General features: G+C 48.5%; 1 protein-coding gene across 1 annotated transcript in view; it reads right to left on the bottom strand.

The window, feature by feature from the left end:
- Positions 1–84: 84 nt before the first annotated feature.
- The window catches only part of LOC144717633 (uncharacterized), a 53011-nt gene continuing 32679 nt past the window's right edge, over positions 85–20416 (bottom strand). Inside the window, exons 34-54 of the mRNA XM_078593147.1 lie at positions 19818–19844; positions 19019–19072; positions 18480–18518; positions 18203–18283; positions 17274–17309; positions 16644–16727; positions 15753–15842; positions 15469–15528; positions 14283–14333; positions 13510–13575; positions 11851–11910; positions 10548–10601; positions 10119–10169; positions 9314–9451; positions 8012–8071; positions 6074–6406; positions 5523–5645; positions 4428–4517; positions 3279–3305; positions 2371–2424; positions 85–1907 (exon numbers count right to left, since the gene is read on the bottom strand). Of these exons, the coding sequence (XP_078449273.1) occupies positions 1864–1907; positions 2371–2424; positions 3279–3305; positions 4428–4517; positions 5523–5645; positions 6074–6406; positions 8012–8071; positions 9314–9451; positions 10119–10169; positions 10548–10601; positions 11851–11910; positions 13510–13575; positions 14283–14333; positions 15469–15528; positions 15753–15842; positions 16644–16727; positions 17274–17309; positions 18203–18283; positions 18480–18518; positions 19019–19072; positions 19818–19844 (1622 nt within the window). The 3' untranslated portion in view covers positions 85–1863. The remainder of the gene's footprint in view (positions 1908–2370; positions 2425–3278; positions 3306–4427; positions 4518–5522; positions 5646–6073; positions 6407–8011; positions 8072–9313; positions 9452–10118; positions 10170–10547; positions 10602–11850; positions 11911–13509; positions 13576–14282; positions 14334–15468; positions 15529–15752; positions 15843–16643; positions 16728–17273; positions 17310–18202; positions 18284–18479; positions 18519–19018; positions 19073–19817; positions 19845–20416) is intronic.

The following is a 20416-nucleotide window of genomic DNA, read 5'->3' as shown; positions in this document are numbered from 1 at the left end:
AAGCGCTAACCTCTGCACACGAGCGGCGAACGAGCAGGCGGCGTGAACGTAAATGACGACGCGGCAATGCGCGGAGACGACGACTTTGTTCCACAACGGTTTATTTTCTTTTTTTAATACAAACGACTACAAAAAAAAATGCAAGAGAAAGTGCATTGAAGCGGTTTACGTTGAGTAACACTAAGGATTAAATTAAGACGCGTGGTAACAGAGCAACAAGTGACGGACATTTTAAAGACGTAAAGCTAATTGCGCTGTGCTTTAAAACAAAAACAAAAAAATTCTCCCCCTTTTCAATGAGTACAGCGCTAACATCGCTTCCACCCTGTGCTCTTTTTCTCTGGAAATATTTTTGGTACTTTTCCCACTTGTGATTCCTCGTTGCAGTATCGGGGGGGGGGGGGAACCATGCGACAAAAAACAATCCGTCCAGCAAATCTCACGTCCGCGAATTTGGAACGCAACTTATTTTCACGTGTCTTTTTTTTTCACGGAGCTCCGTAATAAAAAAAACGAACGAAAATGTATTCGCCTTCCATCGTTACACAATCGGGGGGCGCACTTTCCTGCGCACACTCTGCTACGAGATTAGTGTCTGTCACATGACGGTCAAATAAATATTTCGCTAAATTAAGTGCGAAACCAAATTACATTTTACGGCGTTTTCTAGTGCATTCATTGGTGATTGGGCGGAGACCATCGACTCGCTTGATGGCCTCGCTCCACTTGAGAACTTTAATTTAACCGTTGCCAGGAATCGAACCCCGAATCTCTCGTAACTTTGACCTCGAAGTTGCCCGATCACCTCCACACCTTCTGCTCTTAAACCAAGTATTATTTATGTACTGTACTTACTTAACCATACTTTGAAGCAAACTAGGTGCGGGCGGGGGGGAGTTTTGCGTCTCCCAAACATAAAACAAGTCACCGGTAAAAAAAAAAATGCAGGACTGAGGGCAAGACAAGTGGCAGGTGTAGAGGCAGCGTTATGTGACGGGAATAAGACGCCCGTTCGCACGTGTAACCATCTTGGCAGTTCACAACGACAAGGCGATGCAATGATTTATCTCCCCCATCGCCCCGCAGCGATTTCCTAAAACGTTACGCGTCACGATACGATTTTTAAAAAATAGCTTTTGTTGCGTGTCTCATCTTAACCATGTCATTTGTATTGTGTTTTTTTTTTGAAACCTCGGTTTGTACACGTTTGTTGCCACTCCATTAGTTAAAAACGCAATTTTAGCTTATTGTTTGTATGTAATTTGCGTGAAATGTAAATAACTGGTTCGAACACGCGTTGTTTTCGGCATGCATCGTGAGCGCGAGAGCGAGAATCATTTTTAGTCGATGGATCTATGGGATCGTTGCATACTTAGCCGTGAATATTCCGTCTGTAACTCGTGAAATGAGATAATCTTGTAGAACAAATATACTTTTACCCAGATCCAACCACCCTGAACAACGTCTCAGTAAAAATTAACTAATTTTATGATCGGGCTGAGAGATCATGAGGCTGTGTGTGGTGATCAGATTAACAGCAATGGAATTCTTGCTCTCAAACAAAATGCGAGGTTGTTTTAGCTCTTCCGTAGTTAATTATTTTCATCGCCGATTCAACTCTATCGTAATGACACAGAGACATTTCCTTCTGAAAACTCTCAGGAAAACTATCCGCTAAGTGCTAGCTGTCCTTTCTTTCTTCAAACTAACAGGCAGTGGAATGCATAGAGTTGGAAATGGCAGTGTCACTTGTACAGGTCTCCCCACACTGACCGCGCAATCACGTGGAGTGGCGTTGCTAATTTTCAATTAACAACACTCTCTCCGTGCGTGTGTGCGTGTGTGGGCAGCGTCTTCTCAGTCTCATGCCGCTGCCCTGCGGTTTCTTCTTGAGAATCCTGCCTCGCCTGCGGGAGGCAAATGAAGATGGTATTGTTACAGAGCCATCATACTGTACGTTTGTGTGTCAACTTATAATCCATATGGCTGGACAAGTGTTGGTGATAGACATTTCAATTCCTGTAACAAATAAATTAAACATTCTTGACAATTACTGCCCCTGTCGAAACCCTTCTGCCCATGGCTGTCTCTTCTCTAAAAATAGAGGCAATATTTAGACAAAGACCCCCCTTATAACCTCACCAGATTATTGGGGCAAGTGCTGTTAGTGAGTGCCTATGAAGGCCGGCACGGCACACGAGTGGGCGGGTGGCCAGCACCACGCCGGGGCGTGGTGCTGGCCACCCCACCCCCTCGTTTGCCGTGCCGGCCTTCGTAGGTGCTCGCTAACAGCACTCGTCCCTACGGTCTGTCCAGGTTATGTGGGGGGAATCTGTCTGTGGATTTCGAAAGGAAGACAAGAGTGCATACCTTTCTGTCCCTTCTGGCCGTCAAAGCCAGGAGAACCGGGGGGCCCTTCTGGTCCTGAAATGTCAAACACAATTTGGAATCAGCATAATAATAATGAAGAAGACGAAACGTTCATTTGATATTAACCCTGCGAAGTATATAAACATACTCAACAAACAGGCTCCAGCCTCCATCCGTGGGTTTACAGACAAAACATGACGACACGTTGATGCGTAGCGAGCAATCACCGATTCTTTATACTCGAATTGCGTTTGTGTAATCAGCGTTTTTCTATCCATTTACATCGCACGTAGTGGGGTCACGTGACTACCTTAGCCACCGCTACATCCGCCACAAGGTTAGACAGAACAATTGATGCTCAATTGTGATCGTGATTACGAAGGGATGGATCGATCATTCAGGTTGGCGAGTTCAACTCCTGATCGTTGGTTGACTCAGCCCATCATCTTTATGGGGTCATAAAAAAACTAGTACCGTTTTGTGCGGAAGTCAACAGTGGTTGTTCTATGGATAAACTCGGCCCCGGCATATGAACGTGGGGTTTCCACCACTGGCTCAGGGCTATAAACAGGAGATGAGCACTGCCTCAGTGCTGGTCTCGTTTGTGTACAGTAGTTTTATATTCTCCATTATCTTCCATGTAACGTTGAAATATTTGAAGAATGAAAAAAAACCGAACTGCCTGATTATTACATTGCACGATTTTATGCACGTATCATGAGTGTAGGAATATATTTTAAACTTAGAATCAATGCAACTGTTCAAGGTTTTTCGAGTTGAACCGGCAGATAAATGAACAGACCAGGATGAGTCTCATTATTTGCAAACAGTGACCTGGGTACATGTGGAGTTTGACGTGTCCATGGAGGATATAAAGACACAGTTCGAGAGACAATAATCAGACGTACCGGGTGTGCCTGGGAATCCTTGCTCACCTAAACAAAAAAGTTCAAAAACAAAATCATTAAGTTGACAAAAGTTTGCTTGTTCATTCATATTCTCACACCAAGCAAAGTCGGTCTTTTTTAAAATAACAATAATACACATTTAAGTTGATTTTGAAATCTGGATGCTCAGCTTTCCCTGCCCGTGTGCCTCTAACGTGTCACCCTCCGCCTGAGCGCCCACGAAATGGGTAGTGCTCGAGTGCAGTGAGTTGATGGCCTCAGCTTGGTAAACAAATAACTCTGCACGAAAATATTGAGTTTTTCACTTCATATTATACCAAATAATTGACAACACTTGGTCAATCCGAGTCTGGACGAAGGCTGCCCCCCCCCCCTATGTTGTGTCGGTCGTAAGGGTTGCTGACCCTGTTTCACCACGCGGGTCAGTGCGTGTTGGTGAAAGGGGTGGGGAAGCACCCAAGTTCAAGTTCAAGTTCATGTATTAGGTATAGCCCTGTGAGCCATTCGGCTCTTGAATCGGGTGCAACCGCAACAAACAAAAAAACAAAAACATGAACAAGAAAACATCTTAAGGTGACTATGTGCAAACAGAAAATCCAAGAAAAGACAGCAAAATATTGCAGAAAAAGCACCGTACACCAACACCCAGAACTTGTTCCTGAAGTTGGCCACAGCCAGAACTCAAGGTCGGGTCCCCAAGTTCATCGCGCTATACGAAAACTTCCGGCGATGAGACTTTGCATGTTTTTGGTTTTGTTGACATCCGTGGAACCACTCTTTGTTTTCGTAGATTTAAAAAGCGTACCCCCTGGTGTAGAAAGAGAGGCCATATGAAGTGACCTCGGCAGTAGCCAATCATGCTAATCGGAGGTGTGGTGGAAGGACAACAAACTAAACACAAGAGCAGTTCCAAAGAAATACGTTTTCAATCTAGATTTGAAAGTGCATAGCTCCAGTGGCTTCCTAATATCGGAAGGAAGAGCGTTCCAGGCGGCTGCAGGAGCGCATCTGAAAGCGCGCGATGCGCCGACCATCTTTGTTCGATGGCCCAGCCAACAGCGGCTGCTGTTGCGATGATGACCGGAGTTCGCGTGATGGTTTACGCTCCCTGACGACGATAATGACGACGATTATAATGAAGAAACATACCGCGCGATCCGCTGGGTCCTGACAGCCCAGGCTCCCCCTGGTCGCCTTTCTCTCCTGGTGTTCCCGGCGCCCCATTGATGCTCCGGATAGCTGTGGCAAAAACAACGCACCGGGTAGAGGGGTCACACCGGCCACGTACAGGATGGCACACGGGAAACTGGCGAACTATACGTTCCGATTCGATATCACGGCCGAGCAAAGAATTAGAGGCTGTAGGGGATGACAGAGATGCAGTGATTAATGCTGTAAAATTCACATTGAATGCGCTATGAAGAAGATTGTCCATTGCCCCAAAATGCATCGTAATGTTTTCCCCATTTAAGGCCACAGTGTTGTTTATGAATGCGTTGAGTTTTTTGTTTTGTTGTTTATTTGTGATTTTTTTGCACCGCCGCCGACGTGGCAGTGTCACCAAATGAGCCGCAAGATCTATTCTTTCAACGACAATATTTAATCTCTTTTAAGTTGTTGAAAGAAAAAAAAGCCCAGTCTTTTCTCAGCCAATTTTTCCAATCCAATCCGATTTTTATTTCATCCGGAGATGGAAATGTGGGATGCGGTGGGTCACACCACTGTAATAAAGGATTTTCAGCAAAAATATTATCGTGTAATATAAAAAACAATCATCGTCTGGCGGCCAATATTTTGCTCAATGATCACGAAGTTCGTGAATGTGAGATCACTGAGCCATCCAATGAGATGTAGTCTCTAAAACAGCGATGGAAAACCGACGGCCCGTGGGCTTGATATGGCGCGCAACTTCATTGCACACCGCCTGTTGCGATACGAGGCCCTTCCACATTGAAACGACCCTCACACATCACGTGTCTTGTCAGTACAAGCATCTTGGCCGCACTAATCGGGCAACATTTCCGACCTGGCGACAGCAGTGCGTTTCTTATCTGCGCGCCGCGCTCAGTCAATTCTGTCACCGCACGGGCCTCTTTGCAGGGACAGCGGCGACAGTCGAGGCGTGTGTGTGTGTGTTCATAGGTGCTCGCTAACAGCACTTGCCCCTACAGTCTGTTAAGGGGCTATATGGGGGATCTTTGTTGTTATCTTTGTTACGTTCGGCGCAGGGTCCCAGTGACTCACATCTCAGGTACTCCTGTATCTCGACGATGTTGTGGATCGTGCCAGGCACACCAGGGGAGCCAGGCACCCCTGGACGCCCACGGGGCCCTTGGGGTCCTTGAATTCCCCCGTAGCCCTGGTAGTCTGTGGAGGGGGGGGGGTGTTTTTAAAGAACAAAACAACAGCCATGTTTCACATAGGGGATAATTGGCAGGACCCTCCTGAAAACAGTCTTGAGGCTTTCCTGGCTAAACAAGTGCAATAAATCACAAATGCGAACAGAAACATTCACACCAACGAGATATAATGCGTCCGGTATAGATGTATCTATGGACGTATGCTGAACATCTTTCGTTAGATAAGCCGATGTTCGGCGCTCGAAGGATGAGCAGAGGGCTCGAGAGGTCGGGGCAGTACCGCGCGTCCGCTGGGCAAGCGTCATCAAACTATCGGACCAGGCAGGAGTAGCGAGAGGTGGGGAGAAGACCAATGGACGAATCGGAGGCAGCGGTGTAGCGTGAGCAGGTGCGTCCCGATGTGTCGCCATGTACAGCACAACCCCCAGCAGCTACCTGTACTCCAGCTGCTTCCACCTCCAGAGCCCGGTGGGCCGGGTGGGCCGGGCGGGCCGGGCGGCCCAGCGATGTACTGCACAGACGGCTGCTGTGAGCCACGATTGGAGGAACCACTCGAGAAGCTGCCACCACCGCCGCCGCCGCCGCCGCCACCACCGCTGTTCCTGCCACCGCCTCCATTGCTGCTGCTGCTGCCGCTGCTGCTGCTGCTGCTGCTACTGCTGCTGCTGATCTCTCTTTGAGACCCCGACCAACTCTGCTGCTGCTCGAGCTCTCCCACGCCGACCATGATGGAAATGTCCTCGTCCGGCTGAGCGCCGTTAGTGGCGTCTGCGAGCGCGGTTTGCGTGGACGGGGTGGGGGGAGGGGGCACGGGAGGGGGGGGGCATGGGGGGGAAGAGAGTTGGGGGGCACGGACGAGAAGGAAAAAGTTACGCGCTGTTCCGTGAGATCGGACGTACGCACATTTGGATGCGGGTATCGATTTAAAGCAGCCATTCTTAACCTGGGGGTGCGAGATGCCCTTTCTGAGAACCAAAGGGGTGCAGACTGCAGTGAAGCTTTAGAGCCACTGCTTTAGAGATACGCGAGAGACGTGGGTAGTGCTCGGGTATGGTATTTCAGCCGATTGGGACTGTAGTTTTCGAGCGATGAGAAATGCTCGTAAAATACCACGGTGTCGGACGTACTGCGACCAAATGATTTCATTTAATCCGTTCTGCGTGGGTGATGAGTCTTCGGTGTTTGGTTTCGTGCCCTTGAGTAAAATCATCCCACATTCGGTGCGGCAATTGCTTGGAATTTCATTTGCCAAACATTACTCTCGAGATATAACTATAATCATTATTATTATTTCATCGTCTATAGCGTCTAAAAACTACAAATATATTCCAAGATGATATAAATGAGTTATTCCAAAAACGAAACTTGAGTGTGTTTAAGAGAAAATGTAACAATTATATTCACACCTTTGCCAACCCTCTGCTGATTGAACCCCATGCAGTGTCAGTCGTTGGGGTTTGTTCGAACATACTTCACCAACACCACGCTGGTCCTTGTGGGTTGGGGTGCCACGGTGGTGAGATGTTAACTACCTCGCCTGGTCTACAGGATGTCGTGGGTTCGATCTCGACCTTGACGCCTGCTATATATTTGGAGTTTGCATGTTCTCTCTCTCCCCCTCGGTCGTGTGGATTTTGCTCCAGGTCCTCCGGTTTTTCCCTCCACATTTAGAATCAACATCACGCGTTCAGAGTATTTGGCTGCTATAAATTTCCACACGATAAGCCACTTCGTTGAGCTATCATTTGCGGCCAGGTCGCATCTGAAAAAAAGAGCTGTATAGCTCAGGGGGCCTTACCTTGTAAGAATTAAAATAGCAACCAAAAAATAAATAGATAGTGAAGGTGAGGCCCAGGACCGATTTAGATACCACTCACTGCTGACGTTAACGGAGGCCGAGAATTTCAACTCAGATGGCCGGGTGCTCACCACTGCCCCCTCCACTTACCCCCATGCAGGTTCCATAATACAACATGCGCTTATATTACATGGAGGGATCGGACAGCAGATCGTGTTGTTGTTATTGTGGCCTGGAGGAGGGAGCGGGGGGGGGGGCAGGGATCATTGTGAAGGGGGCTCGTTTGACCTCAGGCAGCAGCAACGTGATCTCTGGAGGTGCTTCAGTGGCCGTGTGGCGAGGGGGTTCATTTTTCTTAGGTTTTTTCGGTAAAGTCACGAAGGTAAAAAATTTAAATTAATAAAAGTAAAATAAAAATAAAATAATATAATATATATTTTATTTTAATTTTACTTTTTATTTTACTTTTATTAATTTTAATTTTTTACCTACGTGACTTTACCGAAAAAACCTAAGAATATGAATCATTGCAGTCACGAAAGCTTCAAATCTAGAGGGGGTTCATAATGAATTACCTCTGCCAGGGCGGCCAGGAATTCCTGGAGCACCGGGTACCCCGGGATAGCCAACGTCTCCTGAATGAACAAACAGAAAGGTATATTTTCATCAACACACACACACACGTCTTGGTTTCGTCAGGTGTGCGGCTACGTTGTTGTGCATTCAACGACTCTCTTAGACACCTGAAGGTAATCCGTGCCGTTCAAGCCGTGGTCGGCAAACAGACTTGGATTCATCGCAGTTTAACGCGTCGGGTTTCACGACCAATATCATCCATAATAGAGGTTTTGTTTCTGGGTCAGAGCGTGTAAATATATAAATGTGTAATTAAAACCCGCCACCACCCGACACGGCCAACTAGTAAGGCTTGTCACGTAAACAGAACGTGGTCAATTCGTTACTAGTACAGCACACCGGTGTGTTGGAGAGCCAAGCCACAAACATTTACAATCTGAGTACGACGTTTCACCAATAATTACAACCAGCTTCATCAGGCGACAGCCATATTTGTAGTCCACCTGTTCCTTATATAGTGGCGTAGATGTGCTGGGGGGGGGGTAATACCCCCCCTCCAACTTTGCGCAAGAACGCAGCTGTGTGGTCACCACTCTCTTGTGGTTGGATTCATCACAGCGCGGGTGCGGCGAGTACGGGAGCAGTGGGAGGGGGACACAGAGGGCGACTACACGCCCGGACGCGTGGCAGGATTGTGGCAAACGAGGCCAAAGCTGTGGCTTGGTGGCTGATACATTCTGCGAGGCTGGTGCTGGCTTTGCAGAAGCTGGAGGGGGGGGGGGGGTGTAGGGCTAGAGAGTGCAAGGATGGTTCCTTGCGATGGGTACCAACATGCCTACCTTACCACGGGTGCCCACATGCCTACCCCTTGCCAACGTGCCTAGCCATTGGAACCTCATTTGACAGTAAAAAACATGATGATTGGTTTTCGACCCTTTTATCTGGCAACAAAACTGACACCTTTTTTACAAGGAGTCATGTTTGCATAGACCACAATACCTGCGGTCATCATGCAAACAAAAAACACAACTCTGATAATGTATGCACTGTCCTTGAAGTTGATTGGTCCACACCCGAGACAGCTTTCCTTAGAGCCTCGTCTCACGTGGTGTTGGACCAGATGACGCCAAAAGGCGCACAACTCAACGCAGATGACGCCAAAAGGCGCACGGTGAAATAACAATTACCAACGTGCCTAGCCACAGCTCTGAGTGCGCCAACCACCGCGCCCCCTGCTCCACCCCACGCGGTTCACCCGTCAGCGTCACGCCGAGTTGTTCCGAGCGGAATGCCTCGAGTACCTTTGTCTCCTGCGGGCCCGGCGGGGCCTGGCGGTCCCTGCACACCAGCGTAATGTCCGCCCAGGCCGGGGGCCCCCGTGTCTCCCTTGGGGCCCGGCGTGCCTGGAGGCCCCGGGGGCCCTGGGGGCCCTTGCTCTGCTGCGATACAAAAAAAGCGGCGACGTCAACGGGTCAACGGGTGGCAACACGAGTCATGGTGCTGGAGACGGTCACTCGCCAGGGGTGGAACGTGAGTTCAGCCGCCCGTGATTCTCAAGTGTAGGGAGTTGATGTGTTATGCATAGCAGTGTAGTGTCTAGCAGTAGCAGTGGGGGAGCGGTGGTGTAGCGGTTAGCGCGCTGCACTGCAAACCCGTCGACACGAGTTCGATTCCCCGCTCACGGCCAATACCGGTGAGAATTATCTGACGGGGACCTGGGCCTCCCCTAGGTCAACTCAGCCTTAAATGAGTACCTGGAGCAGTGCGTAAACATCGCCACTGGGGAGACAAAGGTGGACGGGCGTGGTGCTGGCCACCCACCCCCTCGTGTGCCGTGCCGGCCTTCATAGGTGCTCGCTAACAGCACTTGCCCCAAGTCTGTTAAGGCTATTTGGGGGATATGTCTTTGTTTTGTATAGTAGTGTATAATATAGTGTAGTCTATATGTATGTACGTGTGTGTGTGTTAAACTTATTTTGCACCGTACGTAGCCAACCGTGCTGATCGGAGGTGCGGGGGAAGGACAACAAACTTAAACACAAAAAAATAAATTCCATAGAAATGAGTTGTCACGGCCAAATCTCTGACACACCACGCAGCCCTTACCTCTGTAGCCTTGGCCAGCAAATCCTGGAGCCCCTGGGACACCGGCTTCTCCTACAGAGAGACAAAACCGTTCCCCCGTCAGGCACCGTGACTGCAAGCAGACACAATGCTTGCGTTTGCACTTTTGAGTGGTCAGCGCGACTTAGCGAAGGCGGGGAGCATAGACGTTGGGCCATAGTACAGTACGACGGTTTTGCTGCGCTGCCCTCTGCTGAACAGCGCATCGCTCCGCAGGAGCAGCGGCCGATGGCGCTGGTACGTGTGTGGTGGTCGCCCATCGAGACTCCATCCTCGCTCGGCAGTTGCGATCTGATGAGATTGGGCGCGTCTCGGGTGGTTTGGCCATAGGCTGGCCAAGTGAGGCGATCGGCAGCGACTGACTGAGCGTGGGAGAGGTGTGGGGCCGCTGTCTCTCTGGCTGGCACGTACCTTTCTCTCCGGTTTGGCCTGGACTCCCAGGCATTCCTGGTAGTCCCATTTGTCCTGCAGAGCAACATCAACACGCCAATGTTTATTTGTACAAGGACACGTTGTACTTCCTTTCGTACGAACGTGTCTCGAAGTTTCATTTCGCTGGGGGATTTCAACGCAACTGGAATTATGATCTTGCTAGAGAGTGATTTTTTTTGTAAGTTGTATAATCACTGCCTTGTGCGACGTTACAAAAACATGACAGGAGAGAGAGAAAAACACATTAGGTTACTACTTTAGCAGCTTACATAACACAGAAAGTACTTGGTCCGCGAATGCTATGAATCAAACTCTGTGTTGGCTTGTGCTGCTGTGTGTTACACAACCGTACGTGTAAAGGCGATACTAACATTTAAAGCGACGGCGATGATGACATTGCCAAATGTATTTATGTTGAACTTCTATCGCATCGTACAAAGCCAACCGCGCTAATCGGAGGCGATGATGATGATAATCATTTACTTTGATTTGATGATTTATGGCACTCTAAGTTCACATTCAAGATGTCAAGCGAAGAAATTACCGAGCCCACAGCGAGCGTCATACTAAACCAGCCGCTGGATTTTTCAACTTAGACATCGATTTAGAGTTGCTACTCAAGTCACATCCACGCAACGGAGATAGAGAGAGCGAGCGATCACAAAAGTCTTCATGGCCCCCATAGACTCCACATTCATGAGGTACAAAACAAAACCCCGAGTGCAAAATCGAGTTTCCATCCCAGCAGCAAAAGAAGAAGTGGTGGCGGCGGCAGCGGCGGCAGCAGCAGCAGCACATTTCTGCAGTATTGTTTTGTGCTCGTGCACGTGTCAAATCGGGCTGACAACTTGTTGACGTCTTCTTGGTTCTTTCGGTAAAGTCACGTAGAAGGGAAATAATAAAATAATAAAAATAAAACATAATAAAATAATTGTCACGACGTTTCGGCCACAACGCAAGCGGCCGTCCCCAAAGGACGCAAGCAGCCGTCCTCAAAAGACGGCTGCTTGCGTTGTGGCCGAAACGTCGTGAGAATTATTTTATTGAGGACGGCTGCTTGCGTTGTGACCGAAACGTCGTGAGAATTATTTTATTATGTTTCATTTTTATTATTTTATTATTTCCCTTCTACGTGACTTGACCGAAAGAACCAAGACGATGAATCCCTGCAGTCACGAAAGCTTTAAATCGAAATTTAACTTGTTGACGCGCGCGTTCAAGAGCTCGGTCTGTCAGCCACGCTGAGTTGTGGGCAGAGGCATCTTTAGGGCGGCCATCTCACCTGACGGTCCCGGCGAGCCGCGGTTGCCTGGAGGGCCCATCGGGCCTTCGCGAGAAATTCCTGCGAAGGCACGGACACGCACGGTCGTTACCGGTGGGGGGGCGGGGGGGAGAATCAACGAATGTCGGCGGCTGTCACGGAGCAGCTCTTTACCGCAAAACTTTGACGGCAGTGATCCACTCAGAGTGTCACTGCCGGGGCGCGTTGCATACTCAAGCCAATTGACGCATCAAGGCGAGCCTCGCTGGAGGCTTATTCCGGTTTGTGGGTCGTAGTCCAGTCTCATGGGTTCACAGGCTGGGTTTGTGGGATCTTAGTCCGAGTGTCTGATAGAAGGAAGGTGCTGCGATTTTTTTTTTTACAGTTTTTTTACTATTTTGTGTATCTCAAATTTTAATGATGTGAAGCGCTCGGTGATTATTTTATTGTGAAGGGCGTTGTATTAAATTATAAAGTTTGATTGATTTTAGGAGGTTCCTGGATTGCATTCTTTGGCCAATTCCTCCTCCCTTCCCACATTTCTGGATTAATATTCCATTCGTGTGGCACTGTTTGTACATATTTATATATATTATATCGCATGTTCTGCAGGTGTTTAACGGTGTGTCAGTTCATTTATATCGAAAAGCGTTTTTTGCAATCTGATGCCTCCATAATCCAGTGGTCTAGGTTGTCTTAATGGGTTCTCTCCTGGTTGACGTGAACTTATCATTCATAACTACCATTACACACCCCTTAAAGAAATACATTTTCTTCCCTTCTGTCTCTTCTCATGAAAAAACCCCATACATTTGAGTCCAATTAGCCTATTTGCCTTTACAAACTTATGATTAACCAGGAAAACGTTTGTTTTTCTCTGGACCGGTTTCTCCCATCTGGGTCTCATCGGCAGAGCGACGCTCGTCCAGCAAACGCCGCCGCTTTACGAGCCGTGCGCTCTTGGTGAGAGTTCTCCCTCTCAGGCGACGCGGCCTTCTCGGGAACGAGCAACGGACACGATCCTAAACCCACTCGATCCTAAACCGACACGATCCTAAACCCACACGATCCTACACCCACACGATCCTAAACCCACACGATCCTAAACCCACACGATCCTAAACCCACACGATCCTAAACCCACACGATCCTAAACCCACTCGATCCTAAACCCACACGATCCTAAACCGACTCGATCCTAAACCCACACGATCCTAAACCGACACGATCCTAAACCCACACGATCCTAAACCCACACGATCCTAAACCGACTCGATCCTAAACCCACACGATCCTAAACCCACACGATCCTAAACCCACACGATCCTAAACCCACTCGATCCTAAACCCACACGATCCTAAACCCACACGATCCTAAACCCACACGATCCTAAACCCACACGATCCTAAACCCACACGATCCTAAACCCACACGATCCTAAACCCACTCGATCCTAAACCCACTCGATCCTAAACCCACACGATCCTAAACCGACTCGATCCTAAACCCACACGATCCTAAACCGACACGATCCTAAACCCACACGATCCTAAACCCACACGATCCTAAACCCAATCGATCCTAAACCCACACGATCCTAAACCGACACGATCCTAAACCCACTCGATCCTAAACCCACACGATCCTAAACCGACACGATCCTAAACCGACTCGCTCACCTGGTGGGCCAGGTGGGCCGGGGGGACCTGGGATCTGCTGCTGCACCTGCTGCCAGTTTTCACTCGCTGCGGGGGAAAAACACGAAAACACCGGCACGGGAGTCAGCCGCGAGCGGGCCGTAGGATTGCTCAGGCCGCCGACTCAGGACAGGGGTTGTTAACGCGGACATCCCAACGGCGTTATGTACAACATCGGACTCTATATTTATGCTGGAGGAATCCGATGAGCTGTGTAAAGCTCTTTTTCACAGATGTCCAGTAGGTGCGAGTCAGAAGGTTATAACAACAAACAACACAGACAAAAACATTGGAGTGCAAAGTGTAGGAAAGGTAAGCAAACCACTAAAAATGAACACGTAAAAATAAAACTTGCAGAGTGTGGTGGTCACGTGACGACACGCATGCAAGGCATGATGGGAATCGTGCCTTCCCTGATGTTTGTGAGCAGCACACCTTTGCGTGTTGTTAAATCTGTTTGTCTCCAGCCTACACGCGTTTTCCCGTTTATTTTACACCATTTAGTCACAGTTTCCACCCGCCCCCACCTCCACCAAACCCATTCTGGGCCACCGCTAGGTCCACTCAGCCTTAAATGCGTACCTGGTGTGTTGTATAAAACACCAGCACCGCAGTGTTCACCACACCACCCCTTTGTGCGTGGCGCCGGCCTCAATCGGTGCTCGCTCATGAGCGTTCGCCCCAAACGGTCCATAACTCGGAGCACTGTTGCCTTTTGTGTGTGCGCGTCACCCTTTCAGCACAACGTTACTCACATGAAAATCCTGGAAGTCCTGGAGGGCCTGGAGGTCCCACGATGCTCTCACCTGGAGGAGGGGGAGAAACAAAACGTCAAACACCTTCACTCACTCGGGTAGCCAGCGCAGACGGAGCAAACGGGCGAGCGAGCGAACCGCGTGGTTCTACGTTGCCGTGCAGCTCTCCGATGAGTTTGCAGGTCCGCGCCACCGCGTAGTCTGGCGCGATGTCCGACGTTTTTTGCCGAGACCTCCTTTGGGAACTTTTTCCGTCACCGAACCTCCCGGGTTATGCAGAGCGGAAACGTCGAACGGCGTTCTGAGTTAGAACGCTGCAATGCCTGCAAACGCGTCGGGGCAATGTCCGCGCGGTTCTTTTTTTTTCTCTCTGCGAGCAGCCCAGAGTGGGCTCACGGTGACGAGGCGAGCGGCAACGGCGCGTCTCTCCAAACAGAGCCGTGGTGACCGACCATCCACCCCCTCTCGTGTGCTGTGCCGGCCTTCGTGGGTGCTCGCTAACAGCACTTGCCCCAAAAGTCTATTCAGGCTATACAGGGTACCTTTGTCTTTGTTTTGTATAGTAGTGTATAGTGTAGTGTATATGTATGTACGCGTGTGTGTTAAACTTCTTTCGCACCGTACGTAGCCAACCGCGCTAATCGGAGGTGCGGGGGAAAGACAACACGCTAAGCACAAAAATTAGTTCTCAAGAAATTAATTGTCACGGCCAAATCTTTGACACACGCGGCCATTACCTCTGTAGCCTTGGCCAAAAGTCTACTTAGGCTATACAGGGGATCTTTGTCTTTGTGCACCCGTGATACAAGCGTGAAGGAATCAATGACATGCAATGTACGTACATAACGTGCGATTATTACCTGAAGGCTTACGGCGCGAAAACCAACAAAACGAAAAACGTACGGATGACACAAAAACGAGAAAGGAAACAATACAAACGAGACGACAGAAATTAAACAAAATTGAATGCATTCTTGAAAGTAACTGCCACCCCCGGGGGAATGGTGCCATCGCGCGCCCACCCGGCGCGAACACCATCGAAGCACACCATTGCAGCACACCATCGCCTTTCAGCTGACAGGTACGCAGAGCGCGACGCAACGCTGCTTGCCGTACGCCTATGCAGAGTTCATCCTCCAGATAACGCGGAGTGCAAAGGTGCGGATCTACGAGACGATCGTCTTACCGGGGGGACCTGGCGGCCCTGGTCTGCCCGGAGGACCCATTGGGCCGTCGCGTGAAATGCCTGCGAATGCACGGACACGCGCCGTCGTTACAGGGAGACGGGTGAATGTCGGCCGACGTTGAGCTGTACGGTTAACAAGCCCACTCATCGTTTCGTTGCGTTCATGCGTTACCCAGATACGCGTCGAACCGGGACCCATATCGAACGGCGAAGAGTCCATGCCTCACTGTGACAATTTTTAAGCTGTTTAGTGAAAGTTTGTTGGATTGAAGACGATGGCTTACTGGTGTCGGAGGAGTAGCCTGGCTGTCCGGGAGGTCCGGGAGGCCCAGGAGGCCCGGCCGGTCCCTGCTCGTACGAAACTGAACTGGAAGCTGAGAAGGGAGAAATGCACACGAATTTAAATTTTTGTCATTGTCCTGTCCCCCAATTTTATCCCGATTGTGACTTGTCCCAAAGACCCAAGGGAGTCACGAAAGCTTTACATCAAGATGTGTACTCTTAAGGACAACAAACTACAAACACAAAAATCTGTCCTAAAGGAATGAGTTTTCAATCTAGATGTAAAATTCTATAGCCCCACAGGCTTTCTAAGGAAGAGCGTCTCTCAGCGGTAGCTCAAGGAGCTACGGCTGAGACCAGCACTTCGTCAGCCACCCTGCCAGAGGGCGGTGTTTGTTGCTTCAAATAACCCTAATTATGTAAAGGACCAAATTTCATGCGGTGTTTTTAAAAATATTTTTCTTGAATAGTTTTGTGGTTGGGTTTTTATTGGTGTCGACCTGCATGTGTGTGCGTCTTTTTTTGTGACCTCCGGGTGAAAGATCCTTTAGAAGTGTAAATTATGATCATTATTATTATTTGGCTGATATAAATTTCCACGTGATAAGCCACTTCATTGAGCTGTCATTTGTGGCCAGGTCGCTGCTAAAAAAAGAAGCTAATCGCTCAGTGGGCTGGTAAAATATTTGTTTTTAGTGATTCGCTTATCTTTCATATACTTTGCACTCATATCGTGTTTTTGCATTGGTTGTTGTTCTTGTAACTTTCTAACCCGCCCCCCCCCCGTACTGAACACGGGTGAAAAAGAGCTCTATATCTCAGCGGTTTCCTCCGGTCAAAAAAAACATTATGATTCTGTTGCGCGTGGGAAAACTTCCGTCTCGCGATTTTACCTGCAGAGCGGCCCGCCGCGCCTCTCTCTCCTTGCTCGCCCATTTCTCCTTTGAATCCACGGTCGCCCTTCTCGCCCTTCTCACCTGCAGGGAGGACAGGTACGGCCGGGTGTGACCTCATCGCGCAGACTCACACGTGTCTAACGTACAGCAGCAGCAGCCCCTTTTTTGCCAATCCACTGCTGGGTGAGGGCCACCCCCCACGCTGTGTGGCTCACAGGGGGATAATCTGACCATACTTCACCACCCATGTGACAGGGAGGGTCGGTGAAGGTGTTGAGCGTGTGCGCCACGGTACAGTACAACCACGGATTTTACCGCGCTGTAATATGCTCACAACATAGCCCCAAAGCAACAAAAGCAGCAGCAGGAGCCTGTAGCACCTGCTATTATGCACGATGGTCACCCATTCATGCACCATCCAGGCTCAATCCTGCTTAGCTTCCGAGTTCTGACTTGATGGTGATTTGGTCCTAGACTGAATGCTAACAGGGAAGTCAAAATGTAGAGTTTCTCGTATTGGAAAGTATATAGGCACATAAGTTGTGCTAATATAGTGAGCCAGGATTTTACAGGTATGTTATCCTTAGGTTTGATAAGAAATGACCGCGCAATTGTAAATCCGCTTACCTTGGATACCCTGGCTGCCAGGAGGACCGATGGGACCTGAAATCAGAGCAGCGTTTTGCAACTTCTGTGAAAATCACACAAACGGCTCGTGTCCTGAAGCAACGTCAATAACCGCGTTCGAACAATGTTAACCGGCGCTCAGCAACGACAGAGGAGGTATCCACGAAATACATTGCACGTTTGGATCGTTAACACGTTCAAAGTCTGGCCTTGTAGCCAATCACTTCATGATAATTATAATTTCGATTTAAAGCTTTCGTGACTGCAGGGATTCATCTTCTTGGTTCTTTCGGTAAAGTCACGTAGAATGGAAATAATAAAATAATAAACATAAAACATAATAAAATCAATCTCACGACGTAGACAGAGTCAGACTGTCTACTCGACAGACCTGCTCTCCACCTGAGGACGGCTGCTTGCGTTGTGGCCGAAACGTCGTGAGAATGATTTTATTATGTTTCATTTTTATTATTTTATTATTTCCCTTCTACGTGACTTTACCAAAAGAACCAAGAAGATAATTCTAATCCTAGTGTTCTTGGACTCGGCTAAAGTAACGGCTTTTTTTTTTACTGCGAAAACGTGAACGCCGTTGGCTGGTTCTCTTTTTTAATGGGATGCGACGATAGGACTGGTCGTTACGGTGGACAGGGCATGTACCACGTGATCATAACTTTAGTCACAAAGTTGCGAGCTCAAATCCCAGTTGTTCAAATGTTTGTGGAGAGGTCAGCAGTGGTTGTCTTATAGAAATTCCACATTCCTATGGCCCCCACCCATAGGAATGTGGAATTTCCAGCACTGGCTTGTAAATAGGAGATAAGTGCTGCCCCCTTGCTCATCTTAGCAGAAAGACCACGTAGACTTTTTGTTTTATTTTTATTTTACAAGGCTCCATCTACCAGTGGAGAGAGCAGGTCACACCATACCTGGGAATCCTTGCGTGCCGGGCAGACCTGGGGACCCGGGTGGACCTGGGGGCCCGGGAATCGTGATCGTCTGAGAATTGCCTGCAATTCACAACGATTAACAGGGTGAAATCACGATGATCTGTTTCCCGGTTCGTGCTGTCGACGTAATCTGCACGTCCGTCGCGCAACCATCAGTAGCTAGACAATGGCTGGTGATGATGACGATGATGATGACCAAAAAAGGATGCGATCGGTTTGTAGAAACTGCGTGCAAAATCGTAGAAAGTTCTCGTACCTCCATCACTGATGACGCTGCCAGGGCTGCCAGGTTCTCCTGCGAAGTGTCGAGAGAAAATTAAGTTCGAGGACACCTACTCTTCCCCCTCTCTCAATGCGTTCCTGGAACCCGTGGGCACAGGTTTGGAAGTGCACATGCAGCAATATACTCTCAAGCACGAAGGGGTGCAATGCTTAACGCACGCGCGGGATCACGATGAGCGACAGAGAAGAAAAAACAAGAGGAACACAGAACGTCAGATTGACTTTGAGAAAAGTACGTTGGGTCTGCGTGGGACACACGTCGCCAGAAGGGGCAGACGATGGTCGGTGGTCGAGACTAACGACAGAGTGACAGCCAAAGGAGGAAAAAACGCGCTCGACAGGATGCCTCCCCCAGAAGGGATGGGGTGATGAAACCCATCTGCGTGCAGGGAAATTGATGGATTGCTTCATCGCAGGACCGTGATAAATGGCGGTGACTTGGGGGAGGTCGTCGTTCAACAGCGGTTAGACCGTGCCTAAATATGATGATTGAGATTATTTGTGTTTGCGTACCTCTAAATCCAGGCTCTCCCTGCACTCCAGGCCTTCCCGGTTCTCCTGCGAGGCCTGCGATGTTTGGAGAGCAAAGGATTAATGATGCGCACTTCGTAGCCAGCAGCGGCAGCGCTACCTGATATCAGTTTCATCTGTTTAGCGAATGCTGTTAGACGTGACTGTCAGAGCCGAGCAAAAAATACACAGCTAGAAAAATATAGTTATTAAAAAAAACAAGACGTCAATGTAAAATCCATGAAATTTTGTTGGGTGTAAGTTATCGTCATTGCATACGGAGGAATGTACTCTATAGATGTTGTGTACTGAAAACGTCATAAGTGAAAATATAAATGTCGAATGAAATTAGAATTATGAAATAGTGAATTTAAAAAAAAAATGTAGCTTCATATTTAAAAAAAGTGTGTTTAGCCATGTGAAAGTGAACACTATGCATCACCAAACACATATTTAAGAAAACATTTGGATGCAAAATGAATTATCATTTATTAGTCACGTTTACAAAAGATGTGTAAAGATTCACCCCAGGCCAGGGAATTGATGAATAGTCACGATTCGATTCGATAATGGAATGATTTTTTTTAAATGAACACTATGGTGATCGTAGCGGCCACTAGTGGCTGCAGGGGTCACGTCGAAGCCATTCCGTATGTGCCAGATAAACACGAAACAAAGCACATCGATTCTCACGCACGCAATTCGATGCGTGCGTTGTTACTTAATGATTGTTATCGATCGATGAATCGCCTTATGGGCGACACAACTGCTGTCGATTAATTTTCCGAAGTGCGCAAAATACCTGGCAGTCCGGCCACTCCTGGCGGTCCTACAGAGAAAACAAAACAGCATCATCTCGGTCCTTGGCAAGGCCCAGGTGCAGGGCCGGATAATGGCATCGCTGGGAGCCCTTAGCAGTGTCAAGCGTTGGGTTCGTAAATCGAGGCATGCCTGCATATTGTTAGATCGGAATGAAAATAACCGTTTTAGAGAGTCTTTTTTTCGCTATTGCCTCTATTTTTCAACGAACTCTTGTCATAAAACTTGAAGCTTCGTATCATTATTATTACTTGTTCGTATTTTATGTATATGTATGTTGAACTTCTTTTGTAGCGTACGTAGCCAACCGTTGCTAATCGAAGGTGCGGGGGAAGGACAGCAAACTAAAACAAAAAAGCTATTCTAAAGAAATTAGACTAAGAAGAATTATACGGTGATAAGAGATAGGCCAGAGGCGCAGTAGTGAGTGAGCCATCGTGGTCAAAGAGATGGTTTGACCATACTTCACTTTGCTGGTTAGTAATGGATGGAGAAGGGGGTGGGTGGTGACCCAGGACATGCTTTGATGTCAATCACCACTCATGTAGACCATGGATTCATAGCGTGGTGTGCTAACCACTG

The sequence above is a fragment of the Lampetra planeri genome, chromosome 4, assembly GCF_965212315.1.
Source record: "Lampetra planeri chromosome 4, kcLamPlan1.2.h2, whole genome shotgun sequence".
Taxonomy (NCBI): domain Eukaryota; kingdom Metazoa; phylum Chordata; class Hyperoartia; order Petromyzontiformes; family Petromyzontidae; genus Lampetra; species Lampetra planeri.
Note: the sequence above shows the minus strand (reverse complement) of the source record. Positions and strands in the feature narration are given on the sequence as shown.